We start from the raw sequence: 22,700 nt of genomic DNA, 5'->3' as shown, positions 1-22,700 counted from the left end.
AAAATGGTAAATTCAACAACAATGGTCAAACTGGTCAAAAATGTCAATGGAGTGAGAAGTGGTGTAGCATCCACGAATATTCAACTCACAACACTGTGGACTGTTATCTTAGCAATGCCAATAAAGCTAAGAATGGTGGGAATGGTCAAGCGCATGTGTCAAACGATGTTAGAAATGGTGAAGTGTCAAATCTGTCAAATGTGTCAAATCGGTCAGATTCATCCAATGTGTCAAATCTGGATGGAGATGTCAAAATTGCTATGTCTACTTGCTCTATCACATTTGACACCGACTTTGATGGTGATGCCTTCTCCTACCATGTCTATGCTACCAACGCTGCCCCCTCAGAAGCCTTCATCATTGACTCTGGTGCCTCTCATCAAATGGTTGGTCCTGACGAAGTATATGAGATGCATCTATATTACGTATAGCGCTGATACTGTAGGCCTAGTATAGCTGAATTGTTGGTGCCGTTGTTGATGTGTGCGTATCAACTAGATGATTAAGCAAGCAAGGCTCATAACCTGTCGAAGTATATGCGATGCATCTATATTACGTATAGCGCTATGTAAGAGAAAGAAGTGGAAGAGGAAGAAGGAGCCCGTTATATAATATACAAGAGTGACACATAGACAAGTATCCCTCACAACCAGCGCAATGGCCTCCTGCACTGACCCCTATAACAACCCCTATAACAACCCCTACAAGACCCCTACAAGACCCCTACAATATACGCTGTGATATATTGCATGAGTGTGGCGATAGATCATTTATTCCGTCAGTAGTGACGTTATTGCTGAGATCGTCAGCGGTGAGGTCGTCAGCGCAGCTCATCGTGGGGGCTATACCTGGTGTGTTTGCTTTTTGCTTTCATGAACTCCTCACCCCTCAATCTGAATGCCTTTTGTACTCGTTGTTACGGCTGTTCTGATCTGGCAGCAACGCCACACAAGATTGATGCAGTCAATCATCAGTGCACACGGGGACAGGCTTGAGCTGATTGTGTGCCGTGGAATGCTACAGACGATGGATCGTTGTGCCAAAGCCGAAAAAACGGTTCACGTCACTAGCTTAAGGATCATTTCCGCTGCCACAGTATGTTTGGTGCAGGAGAGCGATCACATATGGATCGATGCCTTCGTGTGTCTCTTTAGCTCTTCCGGTTGCTTTTGTTCCTTCGATCCTTTGTGCCTTTGTGACTGCTGCGAAGTCGTCGTTCTTCCTTGTCCACGCTTCTTTCAGCCCATGGCAGCGATCTTTTCACAGTAAGTGGCAGACTGAAATACTTGTCCGGTTCAGAGCTCCGTTGTGACGAGTTTGTCCGGCATACCTTCTCATATTCGCTACGTCAATGAGACAGACTCCCCGCAAGGCCGTCGTTTCAAGCAGGCTGAGGTAGTAAGAGTTATTTATCCTGGTTGACTAAGAAAGCAGAGGAAGGGACGGCGGCATGAACATGAGAGCCGTCAAGTCGTCTGGCATTCACCGGCTTGATTTGCAGATGATCTCGAAGGCTAGGTGGTGTTATCGCGAAAATGCCTCTCTTGAAGAATGGTAACCATGAGAGGACATAACAAGCAAGGACCACTGGCTACCGATACATGACGATGGAGTGGCAAATTGTTCAGGTGTTCTGTAAGAAATTCTTGCGTAGAAGTAGGCTGCTGGCCAGAGTGGTCAACCGAAGCTGGACCCGAATACGCAAAATTTTCGGTCTTCGTTGCCTTTGGCAGCAAGTGTAAAAGGTCTGATTGACATCGACGAGATGCAGCTGTATGTCTCGTTGTAAGTATGATACGTTTGTGTTCGATCTCGTGCCCAAGTTTGCTAATTATCAGCTTCTGAAGTCTCAAACGCTGTTCTGAATCGGCCACTAGCGATTGATTGAAAGCAGTTTCAGTAACTCTTGATTTGAGGCATAAACTAGTTCGAAAGGATTCTGTAAGGGGGTGCAGAATCTGCATGGTAAACATATCATATTCTATTCGTAAAGCATTAGTCGACCGAGCAAAGGGTTTCGGATGGGATCTGAGGCATTTCTGGAGTCCTTATGCAGGCGGTATTCGATCGGGTCGGTAAAAGGAAGGAAACTTCCTCTTGACGATTTTGCGCAAACATTCTTACATCAATGATCTTCGCGCAAGGATACAATTGGCTCTAATCATTCGAGCCTTTATACGGAGGAGCCTTCCATTCCTCGCAATCGCAAAATCCCCCCGAATTCTTTCATCTTCAATGGGCTACATCGATCACACTGGCAAAGCTTCGGTCTCAGCGTGATGAGCAAGTTGAAGTTTTGTCATCTGCCATGAGCAACGAGTCCCACGTTACACGACCTGAGTTTTCAGCCAGAGTCGATGTCGAAACAGACCCTCAGTAGACCTGGGGGACCACTAACAATGTTCCGGCAACAGGTTAAGTCAGCTGCGGCTGGGCTCATATTTCTAGCGAGAAAACGCATGGGTCAGCTGCGAGTATGATGAGCTTGGACCGTGGGTGGCCATGGACATGAAATTACAATCATACATATCGTTAGAATAATGGAGGAGGTAGTAAACTATCTCAGCCAGACCCCTTTCGCGGGGGCTTGCGGGGAGTAGCGTTGGAGGTAGTGGGATTGGGGTTGCGATTTTTCGTCAAGGCATTAGAACGTAAAGTAAGGTTTACAGCGTCTGAGAACAGATCGGATTGGGTATAGGACTTGACTCTGGGAATCGCAGTCGAGTTGGACGAAGAGGCGATTTGATCTATAGGTTGGGCTGGAGGCAAGGACGCTTGTGATGAACCCGATGATCGTCTCGTGCTCGAAGGGCTGTTGTAATTCAACGTCAGCGAATGCTTGGGGCACAAAGAGCTTGGCTGTACTTACGGCTGGTAACCTCCCCATATATCCTCTGTCGAGCCCAAGGTATGTCGATGATTCATTTTCGGCGGACGCCAACCCAGTCTGTGCATCGCCAGCTGGTCTCCTTTCGATGCAGCTTTGAATAGCTTTTCCCTCTCCTTTGGATCCATCTCATGAGACGAGGCTGAGCTCTGAGGGTCAGTGACAGCCGATGTGATGGTCGTCAAAGACGAGCGAGAGGATCCAGAGTTGACAGTTGACGATCGAGAACGAGATGATGTGAATGAGCCATGAGGTGCCAATACTCCTCCCATATTCTTTATACGGGGACTACGGTTCTTGCTGGTGCGTCGGGCCAAAGCAAAGGTACCAGAGTCCGAGGCGGCCTTGATCGGCAGACCATGATCACTGGGAGTCCGAGGGGTCGATACGGAAAGGGAAGAGTCAAACCCAGGATCAGGAGAGGCGAGAGAGTGCTGGGTCGACGATGTTGAATGTTGGGAGAACGGGGGAAAATAAGATTGACCTTGGTCATAGTCGTCAGGTATGGGGGGACTGACAAGCAGTTCACTAAGACTTGGCAGAGGTGGGGATGAAAAATTGTGCTGAGCGGATAGACGAGGAGAGAATGAATTTTTGCGGTTGAAAGCTGGCCTTTCGTGACTTGTCATGCCCTTGGGCAATGGGGTGAGGTGGTCATTGACCTCGGTCGAAGACACCGATCCGCCGCTGGATAGGGACGCATCGGGAGGGGTGATAGGACCATTGGGGAGGGCGATAGGGGCTGATGTATCCAGCTGAATGTGGTCTATATAGGAAGCGAGGCGGTCGATCGTGGAGTCTGAGTCTCCTGGAGTGAGATTGCAAGTTTTTAGTGCTACATACGCTGAATGACTATGATGATCAGACATACTCACGAGCAGCAGCGAACGGCCTCTGTCGGTCGACCTCCTGTGGGATATTGGCGTCCGATCCTCCTGCTCTACCCATTCCCTGCGCTGATGGAAATCTAAAGGGGAAAGGGTTGGTTGGTAGTATGATATTCCTACTACGATGGAGAGAAGAATGAAGAGCAGAGTATTCTAGGTCATGCTGATGCGCTGTAGGGGGAGAGGGCAATGGATACAAGAGGAATACGTTATAGATGCATATCTATCTATATATATATATATATTGTATGTATTGTATGTATGGTTATATGGTGGTGACTCCGATGGTGAGTAACGGGGTAATAATCGATAATCGATCGTCACTAGTTTTTAGCTTTTTTGATCTCACATTCCTACAATTGTGACTGTAATCTTCTATTCACATCTCACATCTCACATCTCACATCGCACCGAGCTCGCACTCTGCTCCCGGGCGTATTCACTGCCTGGCTATCCTTGGGCATGCACGTATATAGCTAGGCTAGATAGAGCCATCCATCGCACCTGTCCGAAGTACCCACTGAATTGCTTTGCTCGACTGAACTGCGGTGCCGAGACTTATACCGTAATAAGGACGGAGACAACAGGAGATGGGCAGAGGATTCAGGATACAGACTGTATCGACAGACACCGGTGACCATGTGTGACTAGCATGGTATCGTGACAAGGACAAAAGCATACGAGATCATGCCATCCCCTTCCATGGCTATATCAGCTATGTATACTCGTGCTCGATGGTTTATCTTTTCGTGCATATACATGTTTAATATGATAACCATCACGCGCCCTTCATGATATGGGAAGAAATTCATTCGAAAAGAAAGAAGAGCAAAGGGGATAATATGTATAGAAAACGGTAGAGAGAGCATCACAGAGGAGATCGTGCGGAGAGATTCATCAGAGGCGAAAGGGTTGTTTGGCACTATCGCTCTTAGGTCTTTCTCTTGAGGTTGGTGGAGAGCTGCAAAAATGTCAATTGGCAAAGATCCGTGACTAATTTAGAGGAACACTTACCCATTCGAGACCCTCGTAGAGACCATCACCGGAAGTTGCACAGGCCGCTTGGATGTACCATGATCGTTGTCGGAGGGAGTGAAGACCAAGCTTGTCAGTGATCTCGGCAGCATTCATGGCATTGGGGAGATCCTGTACAAGGTGTCAGTGTGCTGTATAGATGACACGCGAAGATCACTCACTTGTTTGTTGGCAAAGACCAAGAGTAAAGCGTCTCTCAACTCATCCTCGCTGAGCATCCGTTGTACTGCAGGAGAGGTATTAGCGGTAAGCATGCATCGGACAGAGGTATACACTTACATTCCTCTCGAGCCTCAGTGATACGCTCTCTATCGTTGGAGTCCACTACGAAGATGATACCTTGGGTGTTTTGGAAGTCTGAAATGTGCGGGGTCAGCGCGAGACCGTCTAGCCAGATCATCGAGCGGACTCACAATGTCTCCACAAAGGTCTGATCTTGTCTTGACCTCCGACATCCCACACGGTGAAAGAAATGTTCTTGTACTCGACAGTCTCGACGTTGAAACCTACGGATATAGATAACGCAAGATGTGAGTGGGTCGCGTGAGCGCGTCTGTGAACATTGAAGGTGGATACTTACCGATAGTTGGGATAGTGGTGACGATTTCACCCAACTTGAGTTTATACAAGATGGTGGTTTTACCAGCAGCATCGAGACCAACCATAAGAATTCCTAAATTCGGCATGCATACACGTCAGTCAATGGTCCGAAATCCAAGCCAATCGACGGCTAAAGATAGCATGTTGAAAGATGGAAGGGACCGCGACACGCACGCATTTCCTTCTTGCCGAAGAGGCCGTTGAGGAGTTTTGAGATGGAAAGACCCATGTTGAGGTACTATGAATCTATGTAAGAGTGGGTGAATGAATTAGTGATGAATGAGTATGAATGGGATGATGATGATGATGATGATGATGATAATGATGTTGATGATGATAACAAATGGCGATGATAGTCAAGGTGAGTGAGGGTGAATGGGGGAGTGGTAGTGGTAGTGATAGAGATAGACGTGGCGCACACAGTTAACAGTTAACAGAGATCCATCCACGTGGCGGAGATATCGATATAATGCCTCGACGCGTGGACAAGTGGCAAACGAGCTGTACTGTGACAGGCGTCAGTTACGTAATATAGGCTGAATATGTGAGGTGAGTACTAATGATTCATCATGATTGATATCGATGCACGTGCGTCATTTTTGTTGATTTCATCCTATGATATGACAGTGTAGTCACCAACATGAGTACTGTGTAAAGAGTAACTCACTTTTACTTATAACATTGTACACACATATATATATATGTATATATCCTTCAAAGACATCTCCTCACCAACTTGCAGCGATACTCGTACCCATATATACACTTAGCCATCCTCACAATGAGCCAAATCGCCGACTTCTTCTATCACCCCTTCTCCAATGCTGCCCTAAAATTGCTTCCCAAGAGAGGTGTAGGGTTGAGGGCTAAGAGTAAAAGAGCCGATCGTATACCTGATGAGTGAGTGGAGAATTCTGCCCAGTCTTCATTCTCAGCACTCGTCTGAAACCTGCTATATAGCCCACAGCGTCCTCTTTTGACCGACTACCACTCGATCAATGATCCCACCATACGAGTAAGAGTGCCAAGTAAGTGCGGTTGTCTCGTTGCAGCGGATACAGAATCTGACAGACCTGACTGCAGAAAAAGTATCCACACCAGTCAAAGTGGAAGCCAAAGTGTGGTTCGCCAACGAGAGAACCTTCATCTCCTACCTATCAATGGGTTTATTACTGTCGACAATCGCTTCTGGACTCCTATTCGGTGCGAGAGATTCACCGGCAAGATGGTTCGCGTTCGCATACGCTTTAATGTGAGTTGATTAAAGTGGGGAATTTGGGCTCATGTCTGGACAGATCTGCAGGTGTGCTAGTGTACGGTTGGGCTATCTTTCAGAAGAGGTTGACAATGATATCAGCTAGAGATGCTGGAAGCTTTGGTGAGTTGAGGTCATATATTGGGCGATCGCTGACCATTCAGACCTTCTTTGGGGTCCCATGTTCATATGTCTCGCTTTATTCGTTGCCATTCTCACCAACTTCATATTTCGATTCCGAGAAGCAAGGAAAGAAATCGGTGTCAACCCATTGTCTCTCCAGAACGCTTGGTACGAGGCCGGTATCAAGAGTACCTGGTTGTAAAAACATGTTACATCTTTTTTCATCTACAATCAAGCACATGCACATAAATATATAATATGATCTATCTCTGTCCTTAAGCAGTACCGGTCTCTTTGTAAGCCTGGAAGTAAGAAATCAGCAAAGACTCGCAAGAAGCAGAAATACAGTCAACACTCACAGTCATCTCCGCATCAAGCTCTTCGGCAGTCTTCTTTGCCGGTCTAGGATTTCTGGGTCTAGCCCCACCTCGTCCACGTCCTCGTCCTCGTGGGTTGGCAGCACCTCGGGCGGGAGGAGGGGCAGCTACACGCGAGGCTAAAGATTGAGCTTGGTTTGGGTCGATGGCGATTTCAACCTTCATAGGACGTTCTGATTGTGGGAGAGGTTTGGTAATATTCGTTAGTTTTGAAGCGGACGGAAGTACACGCGATAATGGAGATGCCTCGGCGCTACTCTTCTGACGCTATGATGTAGAAGCCGGACCAGAAGACAAAGTTGGAGCCTAAAAGTCCGATAACGATGGACTCGCATCGCACATCGTACCACCTGCTTAAGATCTTCTTCCCCAAATGCCAATGAACATGATAGTCCCACTGATCGCGCCACATCAGAGGCGGCGGTTTTCGGGATTCACTCCTAGCCAGTCGTACTTTCCCATCACTAATTATAGCGGAAGAGCAACACCGAGGCGGTGAATTGGAATGGTGTGGTATCAGCAAGGAAGAACTAACGGTTGTCGATCATCCTGTTGTGGTCTGTTGAAATTAGCAAGGTCCTGGACGACTAGTCACTCACAAGCAGCGTGAGCTTTGTTGGCATCTCCTCTGTTCTTGAAAACAACGGTGGCAACACCGGTGCTTTTACCAGTAGCATTGTACGACATTTGTACGGTTCGAACGGGACCAACGGTGGATTGCATAAGATCCTGACGTGAGGTTAGCACATCACACGTGGGTCGATGACATCCCACTCACTCGAACGGCAGCCTCTGTAACATCCTGAGGAAGATTGCTAATAATAATCTTGATAGCCTCGGCGGTGAGAGGTTTGGCGGGGGCGGCAGCTTGAGCGGCGGCTTTGGGTACAGCGGAAGCGTATCTAGCTCGAGCAGATGTGGGAGGAGCACCGCCTCCCCGTTTACCACCTCTTCGCAACTTGGGCTTGGCCGAGATGATCTATGCAAGATAACAAAAGGAGAGTAAGGGAAATGAACTGAGCTGAGATGAACGCGAAGCGATGTGTGATAGCGGGAAAGCAGGAAAGCGACCGACCTCGTCGAGGGACTTGTCGATATCCATTGTGATTATTTATTTGTATTGATCCCGGATCAGAGGGAGAGATGACTTGGACAATATTAAACGAGATGGAACAGTGATGTCGTACAAAATGCGTAAGATGTAAACAGATACAGATAGGAGATGGAGATGGGAGAGTGGACATGGATATGAGGATGAAGCGACTGTGGTGCAGACACGTACATACATACATACTCAATACCATTAGAGCGCTCTTGATGACGGTGTTATGTAATTTACCGTGAGTGTGGCACATCTACACATCACTATATATAACTAGGTTATGACTGTTATGAATTATGACACTCTATTATTATGATGACGCACTTGAGTGATGTTAATTTGTCCTTGCTTGTCCTTTTCCCACTTCACTTGTAATCTCTATTCTATCGATTCATACTGTACATTGATACAATCTAATCTCATCCCATGTTTATACTGCGCTCATCATCATCAATTTCGATAATATCAACATCAACATCACCGTCATCATATCATCATCGGCTATCTCTCGGCTCACGCCCATAGCTGTGGTTTACCAGATAACCCTGACGCGCAAACTGCTACTGATTGGTCAACCTCGCATCTAAACGTCTGGTCGCCATCCCTCATGGTCTCTGCGCGCCCTCCTCCGAACCCAGCGAAGGGTCGTATACCCTATCCCTCCGCCGCCACCTACGTTCCGGGGGATACCGATAATTCTCCAACATACCTCGGCTCGACCGAACCAATTCAAAAGACTGCTTCTCGCGATTCAGAAAGAGAGAGAAGAGTGCAAGGATTGAAGAACTGGTGGAAGGGGTTCAGAGAGAACGAACAGAGTGGAGGACAATCGAGTGGTGCACGCCGTGGTGTCTTTGGCGAACCTTTAGCAGAATCTATAGAATACGCTTCAGTTCAGGTATCCACGAACGGTCCCGACGGTTCGCTCTATGTGTGGGGGTGAGTACCGCGTTTGCAAGAACATGGCTGACCTCGCAGTGTCATACCCGTGGTTGTTGCGAAGTGCGGTCTTCATCTCAAGGAGCACGCGACCGGCGTTGAGGGAACGTTTCGAATATCTGGATCAGCCAAACGAATGAGAGATCTGCAAACGCTGTTTGATACCCCGCCAAAGGTGAGTCATCGAACGGTGAACCCTGCTAACAATCTTAGTACGGCAAAAATATTGAATGGAAGTCTTTACCATATACGACCCACGATGTAGCTACAATCTTCAGAAGGTGAGTTAAGCTTCAGGTGAGCACCGCTGACAAGCAGATTTCTCACGCAGATGCCCGAACCTATAATTCCATTCGACTTTTACGACGATTTCCGAAATGTCCTCTCTTCTCACCTCTCAGGTAGTCTAGCTGTAGACGAAGCAATTGCCCAATACAAGAGTTTGATCCAGGCACTTCCTCGGATTCACCTCTACCTGCTGCTCTACGTTTTAGACCTGTTGAGTGTGTTTGCGCGACGAGCAGACAAAAATTTAATGACCGCACCTAGTGAGTCAAACTAGCATCGAACCCCGCTTACATCAGATCTCGCCTTAATATTCCAACCCGGTGTATTATCTCACCCGCTCCATCAAATGCGACCTAAGGAACATGTGTTATCCCAGCAGGTGTTGGAATTCCTCATCGAGCACCAAGATCATTTCCTCTTAGGCATGGAATTGGTGAGTTCTGGTCCTTTGAGAATCTTCGCTAACAGGCAGAAACCAAAGAAAAAGCGAAAGGAAAAGGCACCGGCAACCGTCCCTCAACCACCACCATTGGTCAAAGCCGACTCAGACATGATGTTACCTTCTGAATCCGACGAGGAAGCGCCAGCGGGTGGATATTATGTGATTGAAGGGACAGGTAGACCCACTTCACCGGCGTCTCCACCAGCTTCTACACTACCTAACATCAGTGCCAATCTGCTTCCCTCTCCACCAGTCAAACCGAATATCGCACCGCCCGATCTCATGGAGATGTCCGAATCTGACGAGGAGGCACCTCCAGGTGGTTATGAAATCCGAACGGGCAATCCAGCGTCTGTACGAGCAACTTTACTTGCCAAAGCCTTAGCGCGGGGTGAAGGGGCGACGCCTATCGGTGCCAGTGTAGTTAGGCGAAAGACTTTACCTGCACGAAGACCAGGAGAATCTGAACCAAGGAAGAAGAGGGCGGCCAAAGAGGCGCCATAGTCATGTAGCACCGGTCAAGGGACATTTTATCTAGTTGTATGTGACTCGTTTGCTTAACGATACGTTTAATAATGCTTGAATGACATGTAACGCATATATACAACGGTAATTTCCTATTTACAATATTATGAAGACCATTTAAGATTCCGCCTATCCATTCCGGCTCTAATCACATTGTGATGGATCGCCTGGAGAGCTTGATCCACTCCACTTTCCGACCTGATCTTCTCTCCGATTCTGGCTGCTTTCTCGATCATCACTGTGTCCGTGGTGGCCTTGATCAAGGCGTTGGCAACATCGTCTGATCGCAGTGACGGTACTTTGAGACCGACACCGAGTTTCGTAACTCGTACAGACCAGAAGAATTGGTCGCTAGGTGAGACATCAGCATTTGTCTCTGCTGTAGGTCCATCCGACTTACCCGAACCAGGGCTTGATTAAAGTCGGCACACCAGCTCTCAGACTCGCGCCCACAGTTCCCGCTCCTCCGTGATGTAGGGCTGCTTGGACTATAATAGAATCAGCTACGTTCGGATCCTTTCCTCCACTCACCTTTGGGGAAAAGCCATGAATGGGGAATCTTGTCAACACCGAAACAACTTGCGGGGAAGCTGATATCTTCCCCTTCTTTCGCAGGATCACCTCCACGCGATGACCAGCCCTTTGCAATAATCGCACGGACGTCGGCTATTGCTCCGTGAAGTTAGCTGGAGCCAAAGTATACTTGAACAAAACTCACCCTTCTCTACCGCTTTTATGATACTCCTCGTCATTTCGTTCGGTCGAGGCACAACAATGGAACCAAACCCCTGCGATATAAGCAACATTCCTCGGACATTGGGAACTCACAATATACACCAGCGCCTTTCCGTCTTGTTTCGCTTTTGCAACGAATTCTTCTAGTTCCGGTGAAGGTGACCAATCGGTATCACTGTCCTCCAAGTTCCAGTAACCGGTGATGACGATATCGTCGTGCCAATCAAGGGGTTTAGGTACCACAGCCGAGCTAAAGTTGTACAAGAAGGGCACTTTGGTCACCGATAAAGTGGTCATATCGGTCGACTTCAGATCCAGGTATTTCTTTCTCCATCTATTGATTTGACCAGCAGTAGCCTTCCACATGATGTTATCGAATAAAACGTAAGTGGAGTAGTTGAAGCTCGGACCCATTTCAAACGCTGGAACCATGAAAGCATGAGGATAGGCGGATGTCCGGGTCCAGGGCATGGTGAAAGCTCTGAAGTAAGGAATCTTCAACGCCTCGGCGATATGGATGCCTGCCATGGTCGAGGGACTTTCGATTAGCACATCAGCGTCGTGGCATGCTTGCCATGATTCGAGAAGTACTAAACACCAGGTTAGCTACCTGTCAGTGTCTTTCGCGAACTCACGATTATCGAGCCATTCTCGGAAGCCGCCCAGAGACTCTTTGAAAAATCCAGGTGAGAACATCTGACCGTCAGCATAGCTCACTTCGTCGATCACTCACCTTGTGCTCCTGACTCAGCTTCATCAAAGCTGTGGGGTCACCACCTGCTTGTCTATGCTCTATTCCGTAACCCTCGACCCATTTTTTGAACTCGGCTGAATGTCAGCCATTGCTCGTGCGTAATGATCACTCACGATGCGTCACAATCACTACCTTGTGCCCATCTTTCAGCAGTCGTAGCCCCAAAGCGATGTACGGCTGAACGTCTCCCCGAGAGCCGATGGTCAAACAAACGAATGTTCTCGGCGTGAGACGTATCTGATCGGATATGGGCTTATTCGCGAGGAATGGCATATAGGTGATGGCCTCATCGGGCAAAGGTTTGGGATGATACATGGACTCTTTGCTTGGCGCTAGGATATCTGCGGGGTGGGAAGATTCCACGGTATCAAGAGATATGGGAGATTCGGCTCTCGGGATGGGTGAAGGATCGAATTGAGGTGCAGGAGGTTTTTGGTCGCTCATGAGACTGGCAGCTGGTCGAGGGGCATTCACCAGTAGTGCGTTAATGTGTGTGATGACCTGTCTGTGGTCAGCAGACATTCAACAATAGCCGAACTCACATCATCCCTCGACTCCTTGCTCCAAAATTCAAATCGTAAGTCGCGATGACCATGTATGTGTAGAGCCATTCCTACGAAACCGACTCGTATGCTCGGAGCAGCGGTAGCGCCTTTGACGTCCTCAATGCGGAAGCGGTACTAAAAGCCTTGTCAGCGCGGACTAGCGATGTTTCATACCCTACCCACCTTGAGATCAGATCCTACAGTGTTCCTTCTCCAGAAGCAAACATAACGCGGGTTGAGAATGATATGCCCCCTTGCAGGGACAAATGCGGTAGCTACATAACACCTTTTGACTAGACGAAACAGTCAGCGAGAGCCAAATTAGTCTAAGACTTACTCCACACTCCCTCTTCCTCCTTCAGCCCAAAGACTTTGGCTGCCATACTTGCTCTTTCTGCTTTTCGGGCTTCTTGTAAAAGAGTGTCTCCGCGGGACTCGTCCTCGTCCACATGGAGCGAGTCGTCCGATTGAGATGAAGTCCGGGTAGAGTCCATCCATTGCTCGAGATCTTGATCGGTAGCAACTACGTCATGCCCAGAAATTTGAAATACAACAGGTGGTAATGAAGCGCCCGCTTTATACCGTCGTTGCGCGGCAGCAGCCACTGCGGTCTGTAATGCCTTGGTGAACCAGATATGTTCATTGAAAACTCCGATATTGAACTCCAGCCGATGTTCAAGATCGGGGGGAAGAGCGCCATCTTCGGGTTGGAACTGCGCGGTGGGTCCCAGGAAGTGTTTGCGAGCTGGAGACGATGAGCGTTTTTCAGCCGCTAGAGGAGAGGACAAGGACCGTCGGAGAAGATCTGCCGGGGGTGTTTTGACCTTTTGAAGGACAGGCTGCTCTTCACTTGTGATGTCACCCTGCAACACACGCGAGCTCATCGAGCACCCATCCTTTTGTCCAGTTTGTTCAAGATTGGCTTCAAGGCCAACCAATGTAGCAAAGGAGTGATATGGGCTGACTCCCCTGATCGTTGTACGATCAAGTGGTACACAACACCGCATATAAGACCATTCATCGGAGACTTGATCTTGACCAGCTGACAACCTCCAGCTCGCTTTTGCGTTCCTGTAAAGAGCGCCGTCAAACGATCTTCTCCACTGAAGGGCCGACTGTTCGGTGTCGACGGTGAAGTGCGTTGTGCGTAAGCCGACGGCGGTCTCGTGAGTGACATAGAAGTCGCAAGGGTGTTGTGGGTCGAAGGGCTCGCATTGACGGACAGAAGACACTGTGATTAGTCAGCGCAGTCTGCAGAGACATCACTCACATAAAACGCTTCGTAAAGGTTTAACACGATCTGATTCATTGGCACTGGGATAGGTTGTGACCATCTCTGGAGTAAGCTCCATCCATACCCGCTTGGATTGCTGAAGTCCAGGTCGATGAACGGTGACAGGACCGGCATATATTATATCTGGTCCACGCTGCTCCGATGTTCCGTTGGAGGGGTCGAGCGAATCAGGTGGTATAACAGCATGGAACAGCAGTCTATGCGTGGTGAGATGAAAGTTGCCAATCATCATTACACCTCTACTAGATGGTCAGCGGCGTGCATCCCACAAGCCAAGCCGACACTAACTTGAACAATGAACCCTTGGTATCCGCTAGCATTCGTTCCGGTTCATCCCCTTCCATCAAGCCTGCTATATCCCCAAATTCTTCTTTGATAGCTGCAAGTTTCTCCTCGTCAGACATATCTGGCACTCCGATAGCGGCAGATCCTGACACCTGAGTGTCTACAGAAGAAGATTCATCGCCCAACTCGGGTTCTGGTTCTTCCGGTGTGACCTTTGGTAAAGCAGGTCGAGATTTATGGCATTTGGGGAGGCCAATCGAAGCCAGATTGGACAGAGACATGGCTGAGAGGTCAGCTCGTGTCTTCTTGGTACAAATGCTCACCTGTGAACCTCGCACTGAGGGTACTTCTTTCTCTTTCAGTCTCTTTGAGTGTCTCATCTATCCATTTTTGTAAACCCGCGCGATCCGGCTCTGGCGTTGACTTTGCATGTGGTGGTGCAGTGAGATCTGCAGCAGTCGACGTCCTCGATACGTCAGAGGAGCCTGCTTCCTCTTCGTCGCTACTATCGGGTTCGCCGCCAGCTAGACCGGTATTATCGCTGTTGCCTCCGGCCATGAACTTGAACATATCGAACAGTTGGCATGATGAGGGCATTCCGCCCCTTGTGACTTGAGTAGGTGCAGATGGTGAGGTTGGCGGTATGGGTGGGATTGGTGTCACAGAGTTGTCATTGGGTGTAGTAGGACGTAGACGAGGTGAGCCAGAAGGTGAAGAAGAGAATATGTTGGTGAGCTTTTTGTGTACGGCGGGCATGGTGAAAGGATAAAAGGATGACCGAAGGTATGACGGTGTGCCAGCCGAGGGTGGGTAGTATCAATGAGAATGGATGTCTTGGATATGAATGCTACGGAAGCTATGAATGCTTTGTAAGTGTCATGGATGTGTATGTGTATGTGTATGTGTATGTGTATGAATAAGAATAAGTATGCGTATGCCGAGTGGTACTCTAAGTTATAGATGAGGAATGTATGTACAGTACATGTCGTTCTTTTTATCTTCAAGAATGGATGATGGATGATTAGACTACTAGTTGGATGATTACGATTACATACACACCTCGGCCAGGTACCATTTTACCATGTTACCGTACTACATGTATTACCTGATCCGTTTATATGAGATCGCCCACAAGATCTGCCTCCGCTCACCAATCCGCAATTCGTAAGTTAAAGAACAACATAACTGATCTGATCTTACATAATACTAGACTACTATTATCCACACCGTTGCCTTATCCGGATCAGCTCATCCCATCGGGAATCCACTCCACCCGGGGATATTCCGACGGGATAACCTCGTTGATAGCTAGCTCACTGATACATTCAGATAATTTACATACATACCACAGGTTGCTCATCAAAATACTGGAATACAACTGTTTCATCTGTGGACGTGTAGGTATCTCTACGCAAATGAAGGTGATCTCGGTCGAGATGTAACGTCGCAGATGAAGCGTACATGTAACGGAATGATCGACACAACCAGAAATCAAGGTGACCGACTGAATCCAAAAGTTCGGTCTCGAGGTTCGGCCAGAGATTCCAATCGGTGACGTCCCCCGGAGCCGGATTTGACGGATCCCTTCGAACTGTTGCCACTTCGGCCCCCAGCGTCGTTTCTTGAATATGAGAGATTTCTTCTCGACTCCTGCTTGTTAATCCACGGTTGATCGGGCGCGGTGTCAGCTGACGTTGCAGTTGACAGAGTAGAATCTGGCCCCAGACCAGCGAGATCAGGAAGCGACAGCAAAAAATCCAGAGTAGATTGTGATCCTGTATGTGGTATGGCCGTACTCACTGATTAGCTGTGTAATCTTGAAAAGACATTTCACCCACGATTTTGAGCTGTTTCTATCGATTCCGTGCCAGGATGCGCATCGGTGCTGACGACCGTCTCGATGTTTGCTTGCTCCGAATACAACCTTCTTTCTGTGACCTGAACAGATTTCAATCCCCCTTCACCCGGTCTTCGCCCATTTTCTCTGTCTGGACTCGATCTCCCTGACTCGTTCCTCTTGTCACCTCTTCTAGTCCACCAAGGCTCCCATACAACATTTTGCCTGGTTTGTTCATCCATCCCCCTTGCTGATCTGCTGATAGGCCCAAATGGGTTGGCTGATCGATTCTCAAGCACTTCTAAAAGGACTGGATTGGGTTTGGGTTTTCCAAACACGTTTCTTCGGGTCTTCTTGGTACGATTCTTGCAAGATCGAGCTCTTTTCGCCCTATTTCTATGAAGAGTACAGGAATTTAGCCCCCTTTTCTCAGAGGCCATCCTATTTTTGGACAGGGATTCGAGCTCAGCACTTACAGAGATCCAGAAGTGTAGTTGATCTGTACGGGCATGGCGATCAACGGCACGGTATATTACCAGATATTGAGTGTCCAAGATGCGAAAAGGAGGATTTGAAGCTCCTGGGTCAAGCTGATCTCAAGATGACGGATGTACAACGAGAAGCTTTGAGAGCTCGGATGACAAACAGAAGGGAAGATATGTAAGAAAGAAGAAGAAGAAGAAGAAGAACGAAGCAAAAACTTTGTCTTGGAACACAATTCAGTGAAATTGGCGGTGGGTCCGAGCGGCTCGCAGAGGTAAGCATTACACACCATCCTGCAAGACTTCGTGTAGGGTGTCATACATATACATTTACACATCCGGAGCCTGTTGTACCACATCTCTATATTCTACAATTTAGCTCTTACTGCAATATCACTTCCATCCGCCACGATTAGCTGATTCATTCCTCTGATGATATCCGAAGCGTCTCCATCAATCTTAACCACAAGGTCTTTACAAGTCGGAATATCGTTGATCAGTCCAACTGCTATACCAGCACTAAAGAATTTGCATGAGTAATGCTCCTCATTGCGAGCTAATGTTGACTCAACTCACGACCAAATACCAGCATCATGATCTCCTGTCTCGTATACTTTCTTACCTCTTGCTCCAGCAACAAGTTCACGCAAATCTTCGAACTTGGCTCCTCCAGGTCTTCTCTCCAACCTCACCACCTCTGTAGACACCGCATTCCGGTATACTCGCGCGGTGTTACGGAGAGTCCTGGGAATCCGTTAATTCAAAATTCCTCAGCGCTTCACGGAACTTACCGGAAGATGTGTATCGTATCTTTTTCGGTCGACTCGACGATCTTTTCTTTGATCTTCTGATGGATCGGCGATTCCACGGTACACATGAATCGAGTACCCATATTCACGCCCTGAGAACGGAGTTGGTCAACGCGATTTGTTTAGACGAAAGAGCAACACTCACTGCTGCTCCCAACGACAAGGCTGCTGCTAATCCACGACCATCGGCGAAACCGCCAGAAGCGATATAAGGAATGGAAAGCTCGCTAGCAGCTCTGGCAAGCTATGGTACGATCAGTCCAATGGGGCTGTTGAAGGAGATAAGGAGTCCTCACCAGAACTATCCCTCCGATATCATCTTCCCCCGGATGTCCAGCACCTAAGCTGGTAATTAGCTTGGACCATGCAGGGACTCAAATGCGACTTACACTCAAATCCATCAATACTCAAAACGTCCACCCCCATCTTCTGACCTGACAGTGCGTGCTTGACCGTCACGCACTTGTGTATCACAAATCGCTTTGGGACAGCTTCGGATTCCGAATGCCCTGGAGGTCTGTATGTTTTGATGAATTCGATGAGTGGTTTTGCTAGATTTCCATTCAGCCTATTTAGCGATTTCATCGCCAATGACTTGCTACGACTCACGGTTGTTACCTGCAGTCTCAAATATCTCGACACCTTCCTCTAAAGCCGCTCGGGCATATCCAGCGCTGTTGCCGTGGTGTGAGCTATTGGCCCGTCTTCGAGCGAATGAAGCGACTCACTAATCGGGTGGGTTTATCGACGGCAACAAAGTGATATTTACCCCCTGACTCATGAAGGTCAGCCTTTGACGTGGATCGACACCGAGCATCCTTCACTCACGAATTTCCCCTTTCCATTCCCTATTCGTTTCCTAGTCTCTCGAATAGCCTCACGCAAAGCATCAGGACTAGGCTGTGTCAGCGCAGTGAGCATCCCCAATGCTCCTGCTGAAGCTACCGCAGCGGCCAAGGGAGGTGTTCCGACCCATTGCATTCCTGTGTTGGATAGTGTCAGTTGATGAGGTTATGCGTCTAGTATCATCGCAAACTCACCGCCCTGGACTATGGGATACTAGAGGAATGAAGTCGTCAACAATATGTGCAAAGATCAACAAACAGTAACTCACCTTTATTCCCAAGATACGCGTCAACTCGGTAGCGATGGGCATGGTCGGCAAGGTCGAGATGATCAAATGGTCTAGTGAGATTGAAGCGTCTTGAGATGCAACAGTCAAGTTTGGTGACTGAATTCTTAGGTTGTTATTCGAGGATGCAACGACAAGTACATCAAATGAAATGAGAATGGAATATGGGTTGGATGGTGCAGGTAATTCATTCAATCAATCATTCGATTCAAGTTACTCGATTGCAAGTCGTATCAATACACCGGTTATTTGATATACCCGGACACGTTCATACACTTTGGTCAAAGTCAACAGCTGGAAACGACAACTGGCACCAACGAAGTGGACACATGAGGGGTATGCATTATGTTTACATGGCTATCATCATCATAATATCGTTACAGGAAGTCAGTCTCACACGTTCTGATCAGATCATGAACAAGTCTATGGAATATATATACGACTATATCCATCGACCCTAAAGCAACAGGTATCGTTAGTGACAAAGTCGCGCCGAGATCATCGAACTCAACTCACTTTCGTCTACAACATGGACACATGTGATCTTGAGCGGAAAGTCGAGATGCAAGACTTTCACGGCAGTCGTTGCAAAGAGCGAGACATCTGAGGATGGTATGTTTAAGCAAAGCTTGCAAAGCGCACAAAGCCCAATCTGATCACATCCGTACTCACCTGCAAGGCCAAAGGATCGTATCACGCATTTGTGTCATACAGACCACGCATGCTCTCCTCCTCTCTTCGTCTTCATCGTCAACCGGATGGGTCGCGGAAGATGTCCTTCGCTCTTGCATAATCTGTTGCAGTCCAAGATCGGGTTGTGGTGTCGAGGGACCATTCGTTAGCAGAGCCGCGTATCTTCTTCGAGTGAGTGGAGTCGAATTTCGAGAAGTAAGGTGGGCGAGGAGCACGGGCTGGATATCTTCACCGTCTTGATCCGGGTTGGCAACCAAGTCTTGATACAGAGCTTGTTCCTCCATATCACTGTCCAGACTTTGATTGCTCGAAGTCGAGCTGGCATCGTCCTCCCAATCCTCATCGTCATCTTCCAGTTCAACCTGACCAAGGAGAAATCGGTTGTACGACACCGCCTCAGCTTGGGGATCAACTGCGGTGGAAACAGCATAGCTTGGTTCTGGGGAGGGCGTAACGACAACGCGAGCACGTCTGATCGCCTGAGCTTCGTGGACACGTCGAGCTATTCTTCTCCGAGCTACAGCTAGAGGTGGTTCTCTCCAAGCTTCTCTTCTCCAGACCCTCCATTGTCGAGGACCATACCACCATCTCTTGAGCCAAGCCTTCTTTACCAATTGTATAGTCTTTCTTCCAACCGGTGTAGCTATGATCATACCCCAGACAAAGACTCTAGCACTCTTGGCGCAAGCTTTCCAGAACGTTTTCTGCTCTTTCCAATATTGACTCTCGGCGTGCGGATTTGCTAATTGAGACACCTCAATATTGGTGATCTCCATATCGAAACCTTTGACCCCGGTCACAAATGTCTTGTGGACATCGCTTCCTGAGGCTGACATCTCGATCCAAGGTCCTCGGTGTTCTTCAACATTGACAAGCTCGTTACGAAGACCGGAATATTGAGTAGCTTCGATACAAGCTGTTCCTATCTTGAGCAAGGTAACTCCAAAGTCGTCTTGGGGGTTTGGGATCACGCCTTCGTGAGGGAGCAAGCTGATCAGAGAAGGGATATAACCATATGTGAAGAGATAAGTGATAGCTTTGAGAGTGATCGTAAAGGTGATGACCACAGAGAGGAGCAAAGCCATCTAAAACCAGGGTTAGCTTGAAACTAACATGCAGTCGACTCACCAAATGGGTCAAAAAGGTGAAGCTGGGGAATTTGAGAGGCGCGGTCAACAACGCATATACAAAATGGACCAATCCCAATGTACCGCAAACTCCGGTGGGAAGGAGTAAGTTGTTCCGTAACGATGGAGATAGTTCGACTGCTTGTAGCCAAGCTAATTCAGTAAGACCGAGCCAAAGTTGGAAGAGCGCATGAACGTCGGGTCGAGGTCGTGTACTGGTACCGGTGGGATGATGATGGGTGAGAGGGGACGAGTATAAGTGAAGAAGGAAAGAGTAGCCAAACTACGCATAAGGTCAGCCTAAGGCGTCATCATGACGAAAAGTTGCTCTCACAAGGTTGAAACTCGCTCCAACATCCCTTCGCCGTCTACGGTTCCAAGTATTAGCATAGAGCGATAAAGAGAGGCTAGACTGACTCACGACCGGTCCAATCCATTTGCCAAACCTCCACAAGCCAAACCAGTACATACGCTGATGAAGACTTGCCAACAGACCTTTTCCATCTCCATGTCCCCAACCCAATTGCCAACCCTATTCAATGGTCGGGCGAAGAATCGGTGCTCGTTCACTTGAGGCCAGACATTCGCGACCTGCATGAGAACGACAGTGAAGATGACCCATGCTCGAGTGAGAGCGAAGATTCCCGGAAGCCGGATATATTTCGGAGTCGAGGAATGTGTCAATGTCTGAGAGACGGTATGACGAAGTCGGGCCAAGCCTCGGCGAGGAGGGTGCGGAAGGGGCGGTGGGGGTGGTCTTGGTCGACGGACGATATGATGGATACGGTTGAGCAGGATTGCCTGATAGTGAAGCGTTCAGTATCGATTGGCCAAATGAGCTGAGGGTGCACAAGCTGACTTGAGCGCAACTTACCATCAAAACTAGCAGAACACCATATCCCGATCCCACAAAGCTAAGTGGTCCTATACCACCAGCCAAAGCCCTGCCTTCTCCAGGTTCATCGAACAGTTCGTCCAGCCTAGCTTCATCTGCGGAAGCTCTGTTGGACTTGAAGTCGAGGGAAGTGGTATTATTAGGTGAAGGAAGGGAGAAGATGAATTGGTGAAGCATGTGAGAGAGGCGTGAGCCCATGGCGGTGAGCATGGGCATGATGTGATGATCGTCTAGCTCCTGTTGTTATTGAAGGGATGTCATGTATGCTATCTCGAGTGCCGACTGTTCTTTTGTGGGTAGAAGTTGTCGTTGGGATCATGGATGCAAAGCAGAGAGTGACCACCTAACAAACCTACAACGTATACAACGTATACAACGCAAACAAGGTATACATCACCTCATCACTCAGCTACACCACGATGACGACCACGTGGCCCAAAGGTCAATGACCGAACAACAAAAACCATCAGAGGTGAAAGCTGGAGAAATGTTCAAAATATGAACATGTTGTTCTATCGTATAAAGCAAATCCTGTCAAGTTAGCCCGTCCACAATGCTCAGCGACTACTCGGATACCGAACCCCACGGTGGGCCCTCTCGTCGATCTAGGACCAGATCCAGATCACCAGCATCTTCAGACGGAGATGGGGATTTCTTCGGTCTTGATGATCTGCTTCCCGAACCTGAATCACCACTACCTGCACCATACTCTTTCTCGACTTATGAGATACCTGCCGACGTCAACTTGCAGCTTATCGACGAGGAGAACAGAGGCAGACAACTGGTACTGCGTCTTGTAGGGAGTCATCCGCTTTGGGGTCATCATCTGTAAGTATATACACAAGACAGATCAAGCACGTGTGTTGATTATATGCAGATGGAATACCGCTCGAGTCTTCTCGACCTACCTACTGAGGAACCCTTTGCTGGTAAAGGACAAAAAAATACTAGAACTGGGGGCAGGGGCTGCCCTCCCCTCGATAGCATGTACTTTGGCAGGAGCGAAACAGGTGGTGATAACGGATTATCCGGATAATGATCTGGTAGAGAACATGAGGTTCAATGCGGATGTGAATGTACCGGGAGAACTGAGAGGGAATGTCGATGTGGTGGTGAGTCAGCTGCCCTGATGGTCCCGCTTCTCATACTGATGCATCTCTGTCCAGGGCCATTTATGGGGTCACGACGTGAAGCATCTGATGGCTAGGACAGACGACAAGGGATATGACCTACTCATACTGAGTGATCTAGTCTTCAACCATTCCCAGGTAAGTATCCCTTACCCACACTTCTCTCTTTTGATCCTGACTGATCCAAGCTTGTTCAGCACGAGGCCCTGATCAAGACGGTCAACTCGACCCTCTCGCATTCCCCCAACGCCTGCGTGCTCGTCTTCTTCACCTCCCATCGACCACATCTCGTCAAAGAGGATAACGCCTTCTTCCCCAGACTAGCGGCTTCAAGAGAAGGATGGGTATACGAGAAAGTAGTAGAAGAATGGGCCGGTGCGATGTTTGAGGAAGATCCAGGAGATGAGAAAGTCCGAGGGACAGTTCATGGTTGGAAAGCTTGGAGGGTGAAACAAGGTGAACAAGCTGGTGAGAAGCTCCCATAGTATTGGCATGACGTAGATTTGGATACGGACACTGGCT

General features: G+C 48.4%; 11 protein-coding genes across 11 annotated transcripts; 4 read left to right on the top strand and 7 right to left on the bottom strand.

Annotated features, from left to right (window-relative positions):
* Positions 1 to 2,562: 2,562 nt before the first annotated feature.
* I302_107601 (uncharacterized protein) lies at positions 2,563 to 3,835 on the bottom strand (the record flags this gene model as incomplete). The annotated part of the gene is made up of 3 exons (XM_019193270.1): positions 2,563 to 2,812; positions 2,870 to 3,695; positions 3,763 to 3,835. The coding sequence occupies 3 exons, from the start codon at positions 3,833 to 3,835 to the stop codon at positions 2,563 to 2,565; spliced, it is 1,149 nt and encodes a 382-aa protein (XP_019044747.1).
* Positions 3,836 to 4,705: 870 nt separating this feature from the next.
* On the bottom strand, positions 4,706 to 5,638 carry I302_107600 (ADP-ribosylation factor; the record flags this gene model as incomplete). Its single annotated transcript, XM_019193271.2, has 7 exons — positions 4,706 to 4,735; positions 4,789 to 4,920; positions 4,971 to 5,035; positions 5,089 to 5,166; positions 5,223 to 5,315; positions 5,390 to 5,482; positions 5,584 to 5,638. The coding sequence occupies 7 exons, from the start codon at positions 5,636 to 5,638 to the stop codon at positions 4,706 to 4,708; spliced, it is 546 nt and encodes a 181-aa protein (XP_019044748.2).
* Positions 5,639 to 6,190: 552 nt separating this feature from the next.
* I302_107599 (uncharacterized protein) lies at positions 6,191 to 6,989 on the top strand (the record flags this gene model as incomplete). The annotated part of the gene is made up of 5 exons (XM_065870495.1): positions 6,191 to 6,309; positions 6,370 to 6,437; positions 6,493 to 6,661; positions 6,705 to 6,787; positions 6,919 to 6,989. 5 exons carry the CDS (start codon positions 6,191 to 6,193, stop codon positions 6,987 to 6,989), a joined length of 510 nt encoding a protein of 169 aa, XP_065726567.1.
* Positions 6,990 to 7,062: 73 nt separating this feature from the next.
* I302_107598 (uncharacterized protein) lies at positions 7,063 to 8,266 on the bottom strand (the record flags this gene model as incomplete). The annotated part of the gene is made up of 6 exons (XM_065870494.1): positions 7,063 to 7,089; positions 7,147 to 7,337; positions 7,700 to 7,713; positions 7,760 to 7,893; positions 7,943 to 8,143; positions 8,240 to 8,266. The coding sequence occupies 6 exons, from the start codon at positions 8,264 to 8,266 to the stop codon at positions 7,063 to 7,065; spliced, it is 594 nt and encodes a 197-aa protein (XP_065726566.1).
* A 607-nt stretch (positions 8,267 to 8,873) lies between these two features.
* On the top strand, positions 8,874 to 9,767 carry I302_107597 (uncharacterized protein; the record flags this gene model as incomplete). Its single annotated transcript, XM_065870493.1, has 3 exons — positions 8,874 to 9,205; positions 9,471 to 9,486; positions 9,537 to 9,767. The coding sequence occupies 3 exons, from the start codon at positions 8,874 to 8,876 to the stop codon at positions 9,765 to 9,767; spliced, it is 579 nt and encodes a 192-aa protein (XP_065726565.1).
* A 72-nt stretch (positions 9,768 to 9,839) lies between these two features.
* On the top strand, positions 9,840 to 10,439 carry I302_107596 (uncharacterized protein; the record flags this gene model as incomplete). Its single annotated transcript, XM_065870492.1, has 1 exon — positions 9,840 to 10,439. The coding sequence occupies one exon, from the start codon at positions 9,840 to 9,842 to the stop codon at positions 10,437 to 10,439; it is 600 nt and encodes a 199-aa protein (XP_065726564.1).
* A 125-nt stretch (positions 10,440 to 10,564) lies between these two features.
* On the bottom strand, positions 10,565 to 14,829 carry I302_107595 (uncharacterized protein; the record flags this gene model as incomplete). Its single annotated transcript, XM_065870491.1, has 13 exons — positions 10,565 to 10,811; positions 10,861 to 10,948; positions 10,992 to 11,126; positions 11,179 to 11,248; positions 11,298 to 11,785; positions 11,831 to 11,911; positions 12,063 to 12,450; positions 12,576 to 12,629; positions 12,678 to 12,787; positions 12,832 to 13,416; positions 13,765 to 14,027; positions 14,077 to 14,233; positions 14,397 to 14,829. 13 exons carry the CDS (start codon positions 14,827 to 14,829, stop codon positions 10,565 to 10,567), a joined length of 3,099 nt encoding a protein of 1,032 aa, XP_065726563.1.
* A 1,074-nt stretch (positions 14,830 to 15,903) lies between these two features.
* On the bottom strand, positions 15,904 to 16,421 carry I302_107594 (uncharacterized protein; the record flags this gene model as incomplete). The annotated part of the gene is made up of 2 exons (XM_019193276.1): positions 15,904 to 16,306; positions 16,387 to 16,421. 2 exons carry the CDS (start codon positions 16,419 to 16,421, stop codon positions 15,904 to 15,906), a joined length of 438 nt encoding a protein of 145 aa, XP_019044753.1.
* Positions 16,422 to 16,760: 339 nt separating this feature from the next.
* On the bottom strand, positions 16,761 to 18,357 carry I302_107593 (uncharacterized protein; the record flags this gene model as incomplete). Its single annotated transcript, XM_065870490.1, has 11 exons — positions 16,761 to 16,911; positions 16,969 to 17,136; positions 17,184 to 17,293; positions 17,347 to 17,445; positions 17,498 to 17,541; positions 17,591 to 17,752; positions 17,811 to 17,875; positions 17,930 to 17,973; positions 18,030 to 18,184; positions 18,242 to 18,260; positions 18,316 to 18,357. The coding sequence occupies 11 exons, from the start codon at positions 18,355 to 18,357 to the stop codon at positions 16,761 to 16,763; spliced, it is 1,059 nt and encodes a 352-aa protein (XP_065726562.1).
* Positions 18,358 to 18,756: 399 nt separating this feature from the next.
* On the bottom strand, positions 18,757 to 21,264 carry I302_107592 (uncharacterized protein; the record flags this gene model as incomplete). The annotated part of the gene is made up of 7 exons (XM_019193278.2): positions 18,757 to 18,790; positions 18,850 to 18,936; positions 19,006 to 20,111; positions 20,155 to 20,436; positions 20,488 to 20,521; positions 20,575 to 20,954; positions 21,028 to 21,264. The coding sequence occupies 7 exons, from the start codon at positions 21,262 to 21,264 to the stop codon at positions 18,757 to 18,759; spliced, it is 2,160 nt and encodes a 719-aa protein (XP_019044755.2).
* Positions 21,265 to 21,601: 337 nt separating this feature from the next.
* I302_107591 (uncharacterized protein) lies at positions 21,602 to 22,663 on the top strand (the record flags this gene model as incomplete). Its single annotated transcript, XM_019193279.1, has 4 exons — positions 21,602 to 21,876; positions 21,926 to 22,160; positions 22,215 to 22,316; positions 22,376 to 22,663. 4 exons carry the CDS (start codon positions 21,602 to 21,604, stop codon positions 22,661 to 22,663), a joined length of 900 nt encoding a protein of 299 aa, XP_019044756.1.
* Positions 22,664 to 22,700: the final 37 nt, after the last annotated feature.

This window comes from Kwoniella bestiolae, chromosome 6 (assembly GCF_000512585.2).
Source record: "Kwoniella bestiolae CBS 10118 chromosome 6, complete sequence".
Taxonomy (NCBI): Eukaryota; Fungi; Basidiomycota; class Tremellomycetes; order Tremellales; family Cryptococcaceae; genus Kwoniella; species Kwoniella bestiolae.
The sequence above is the reverse complement of the archived record's forward strand: the minus strand, read 5'-3'. Positions and strand labels throughout refer to the sequence as shown.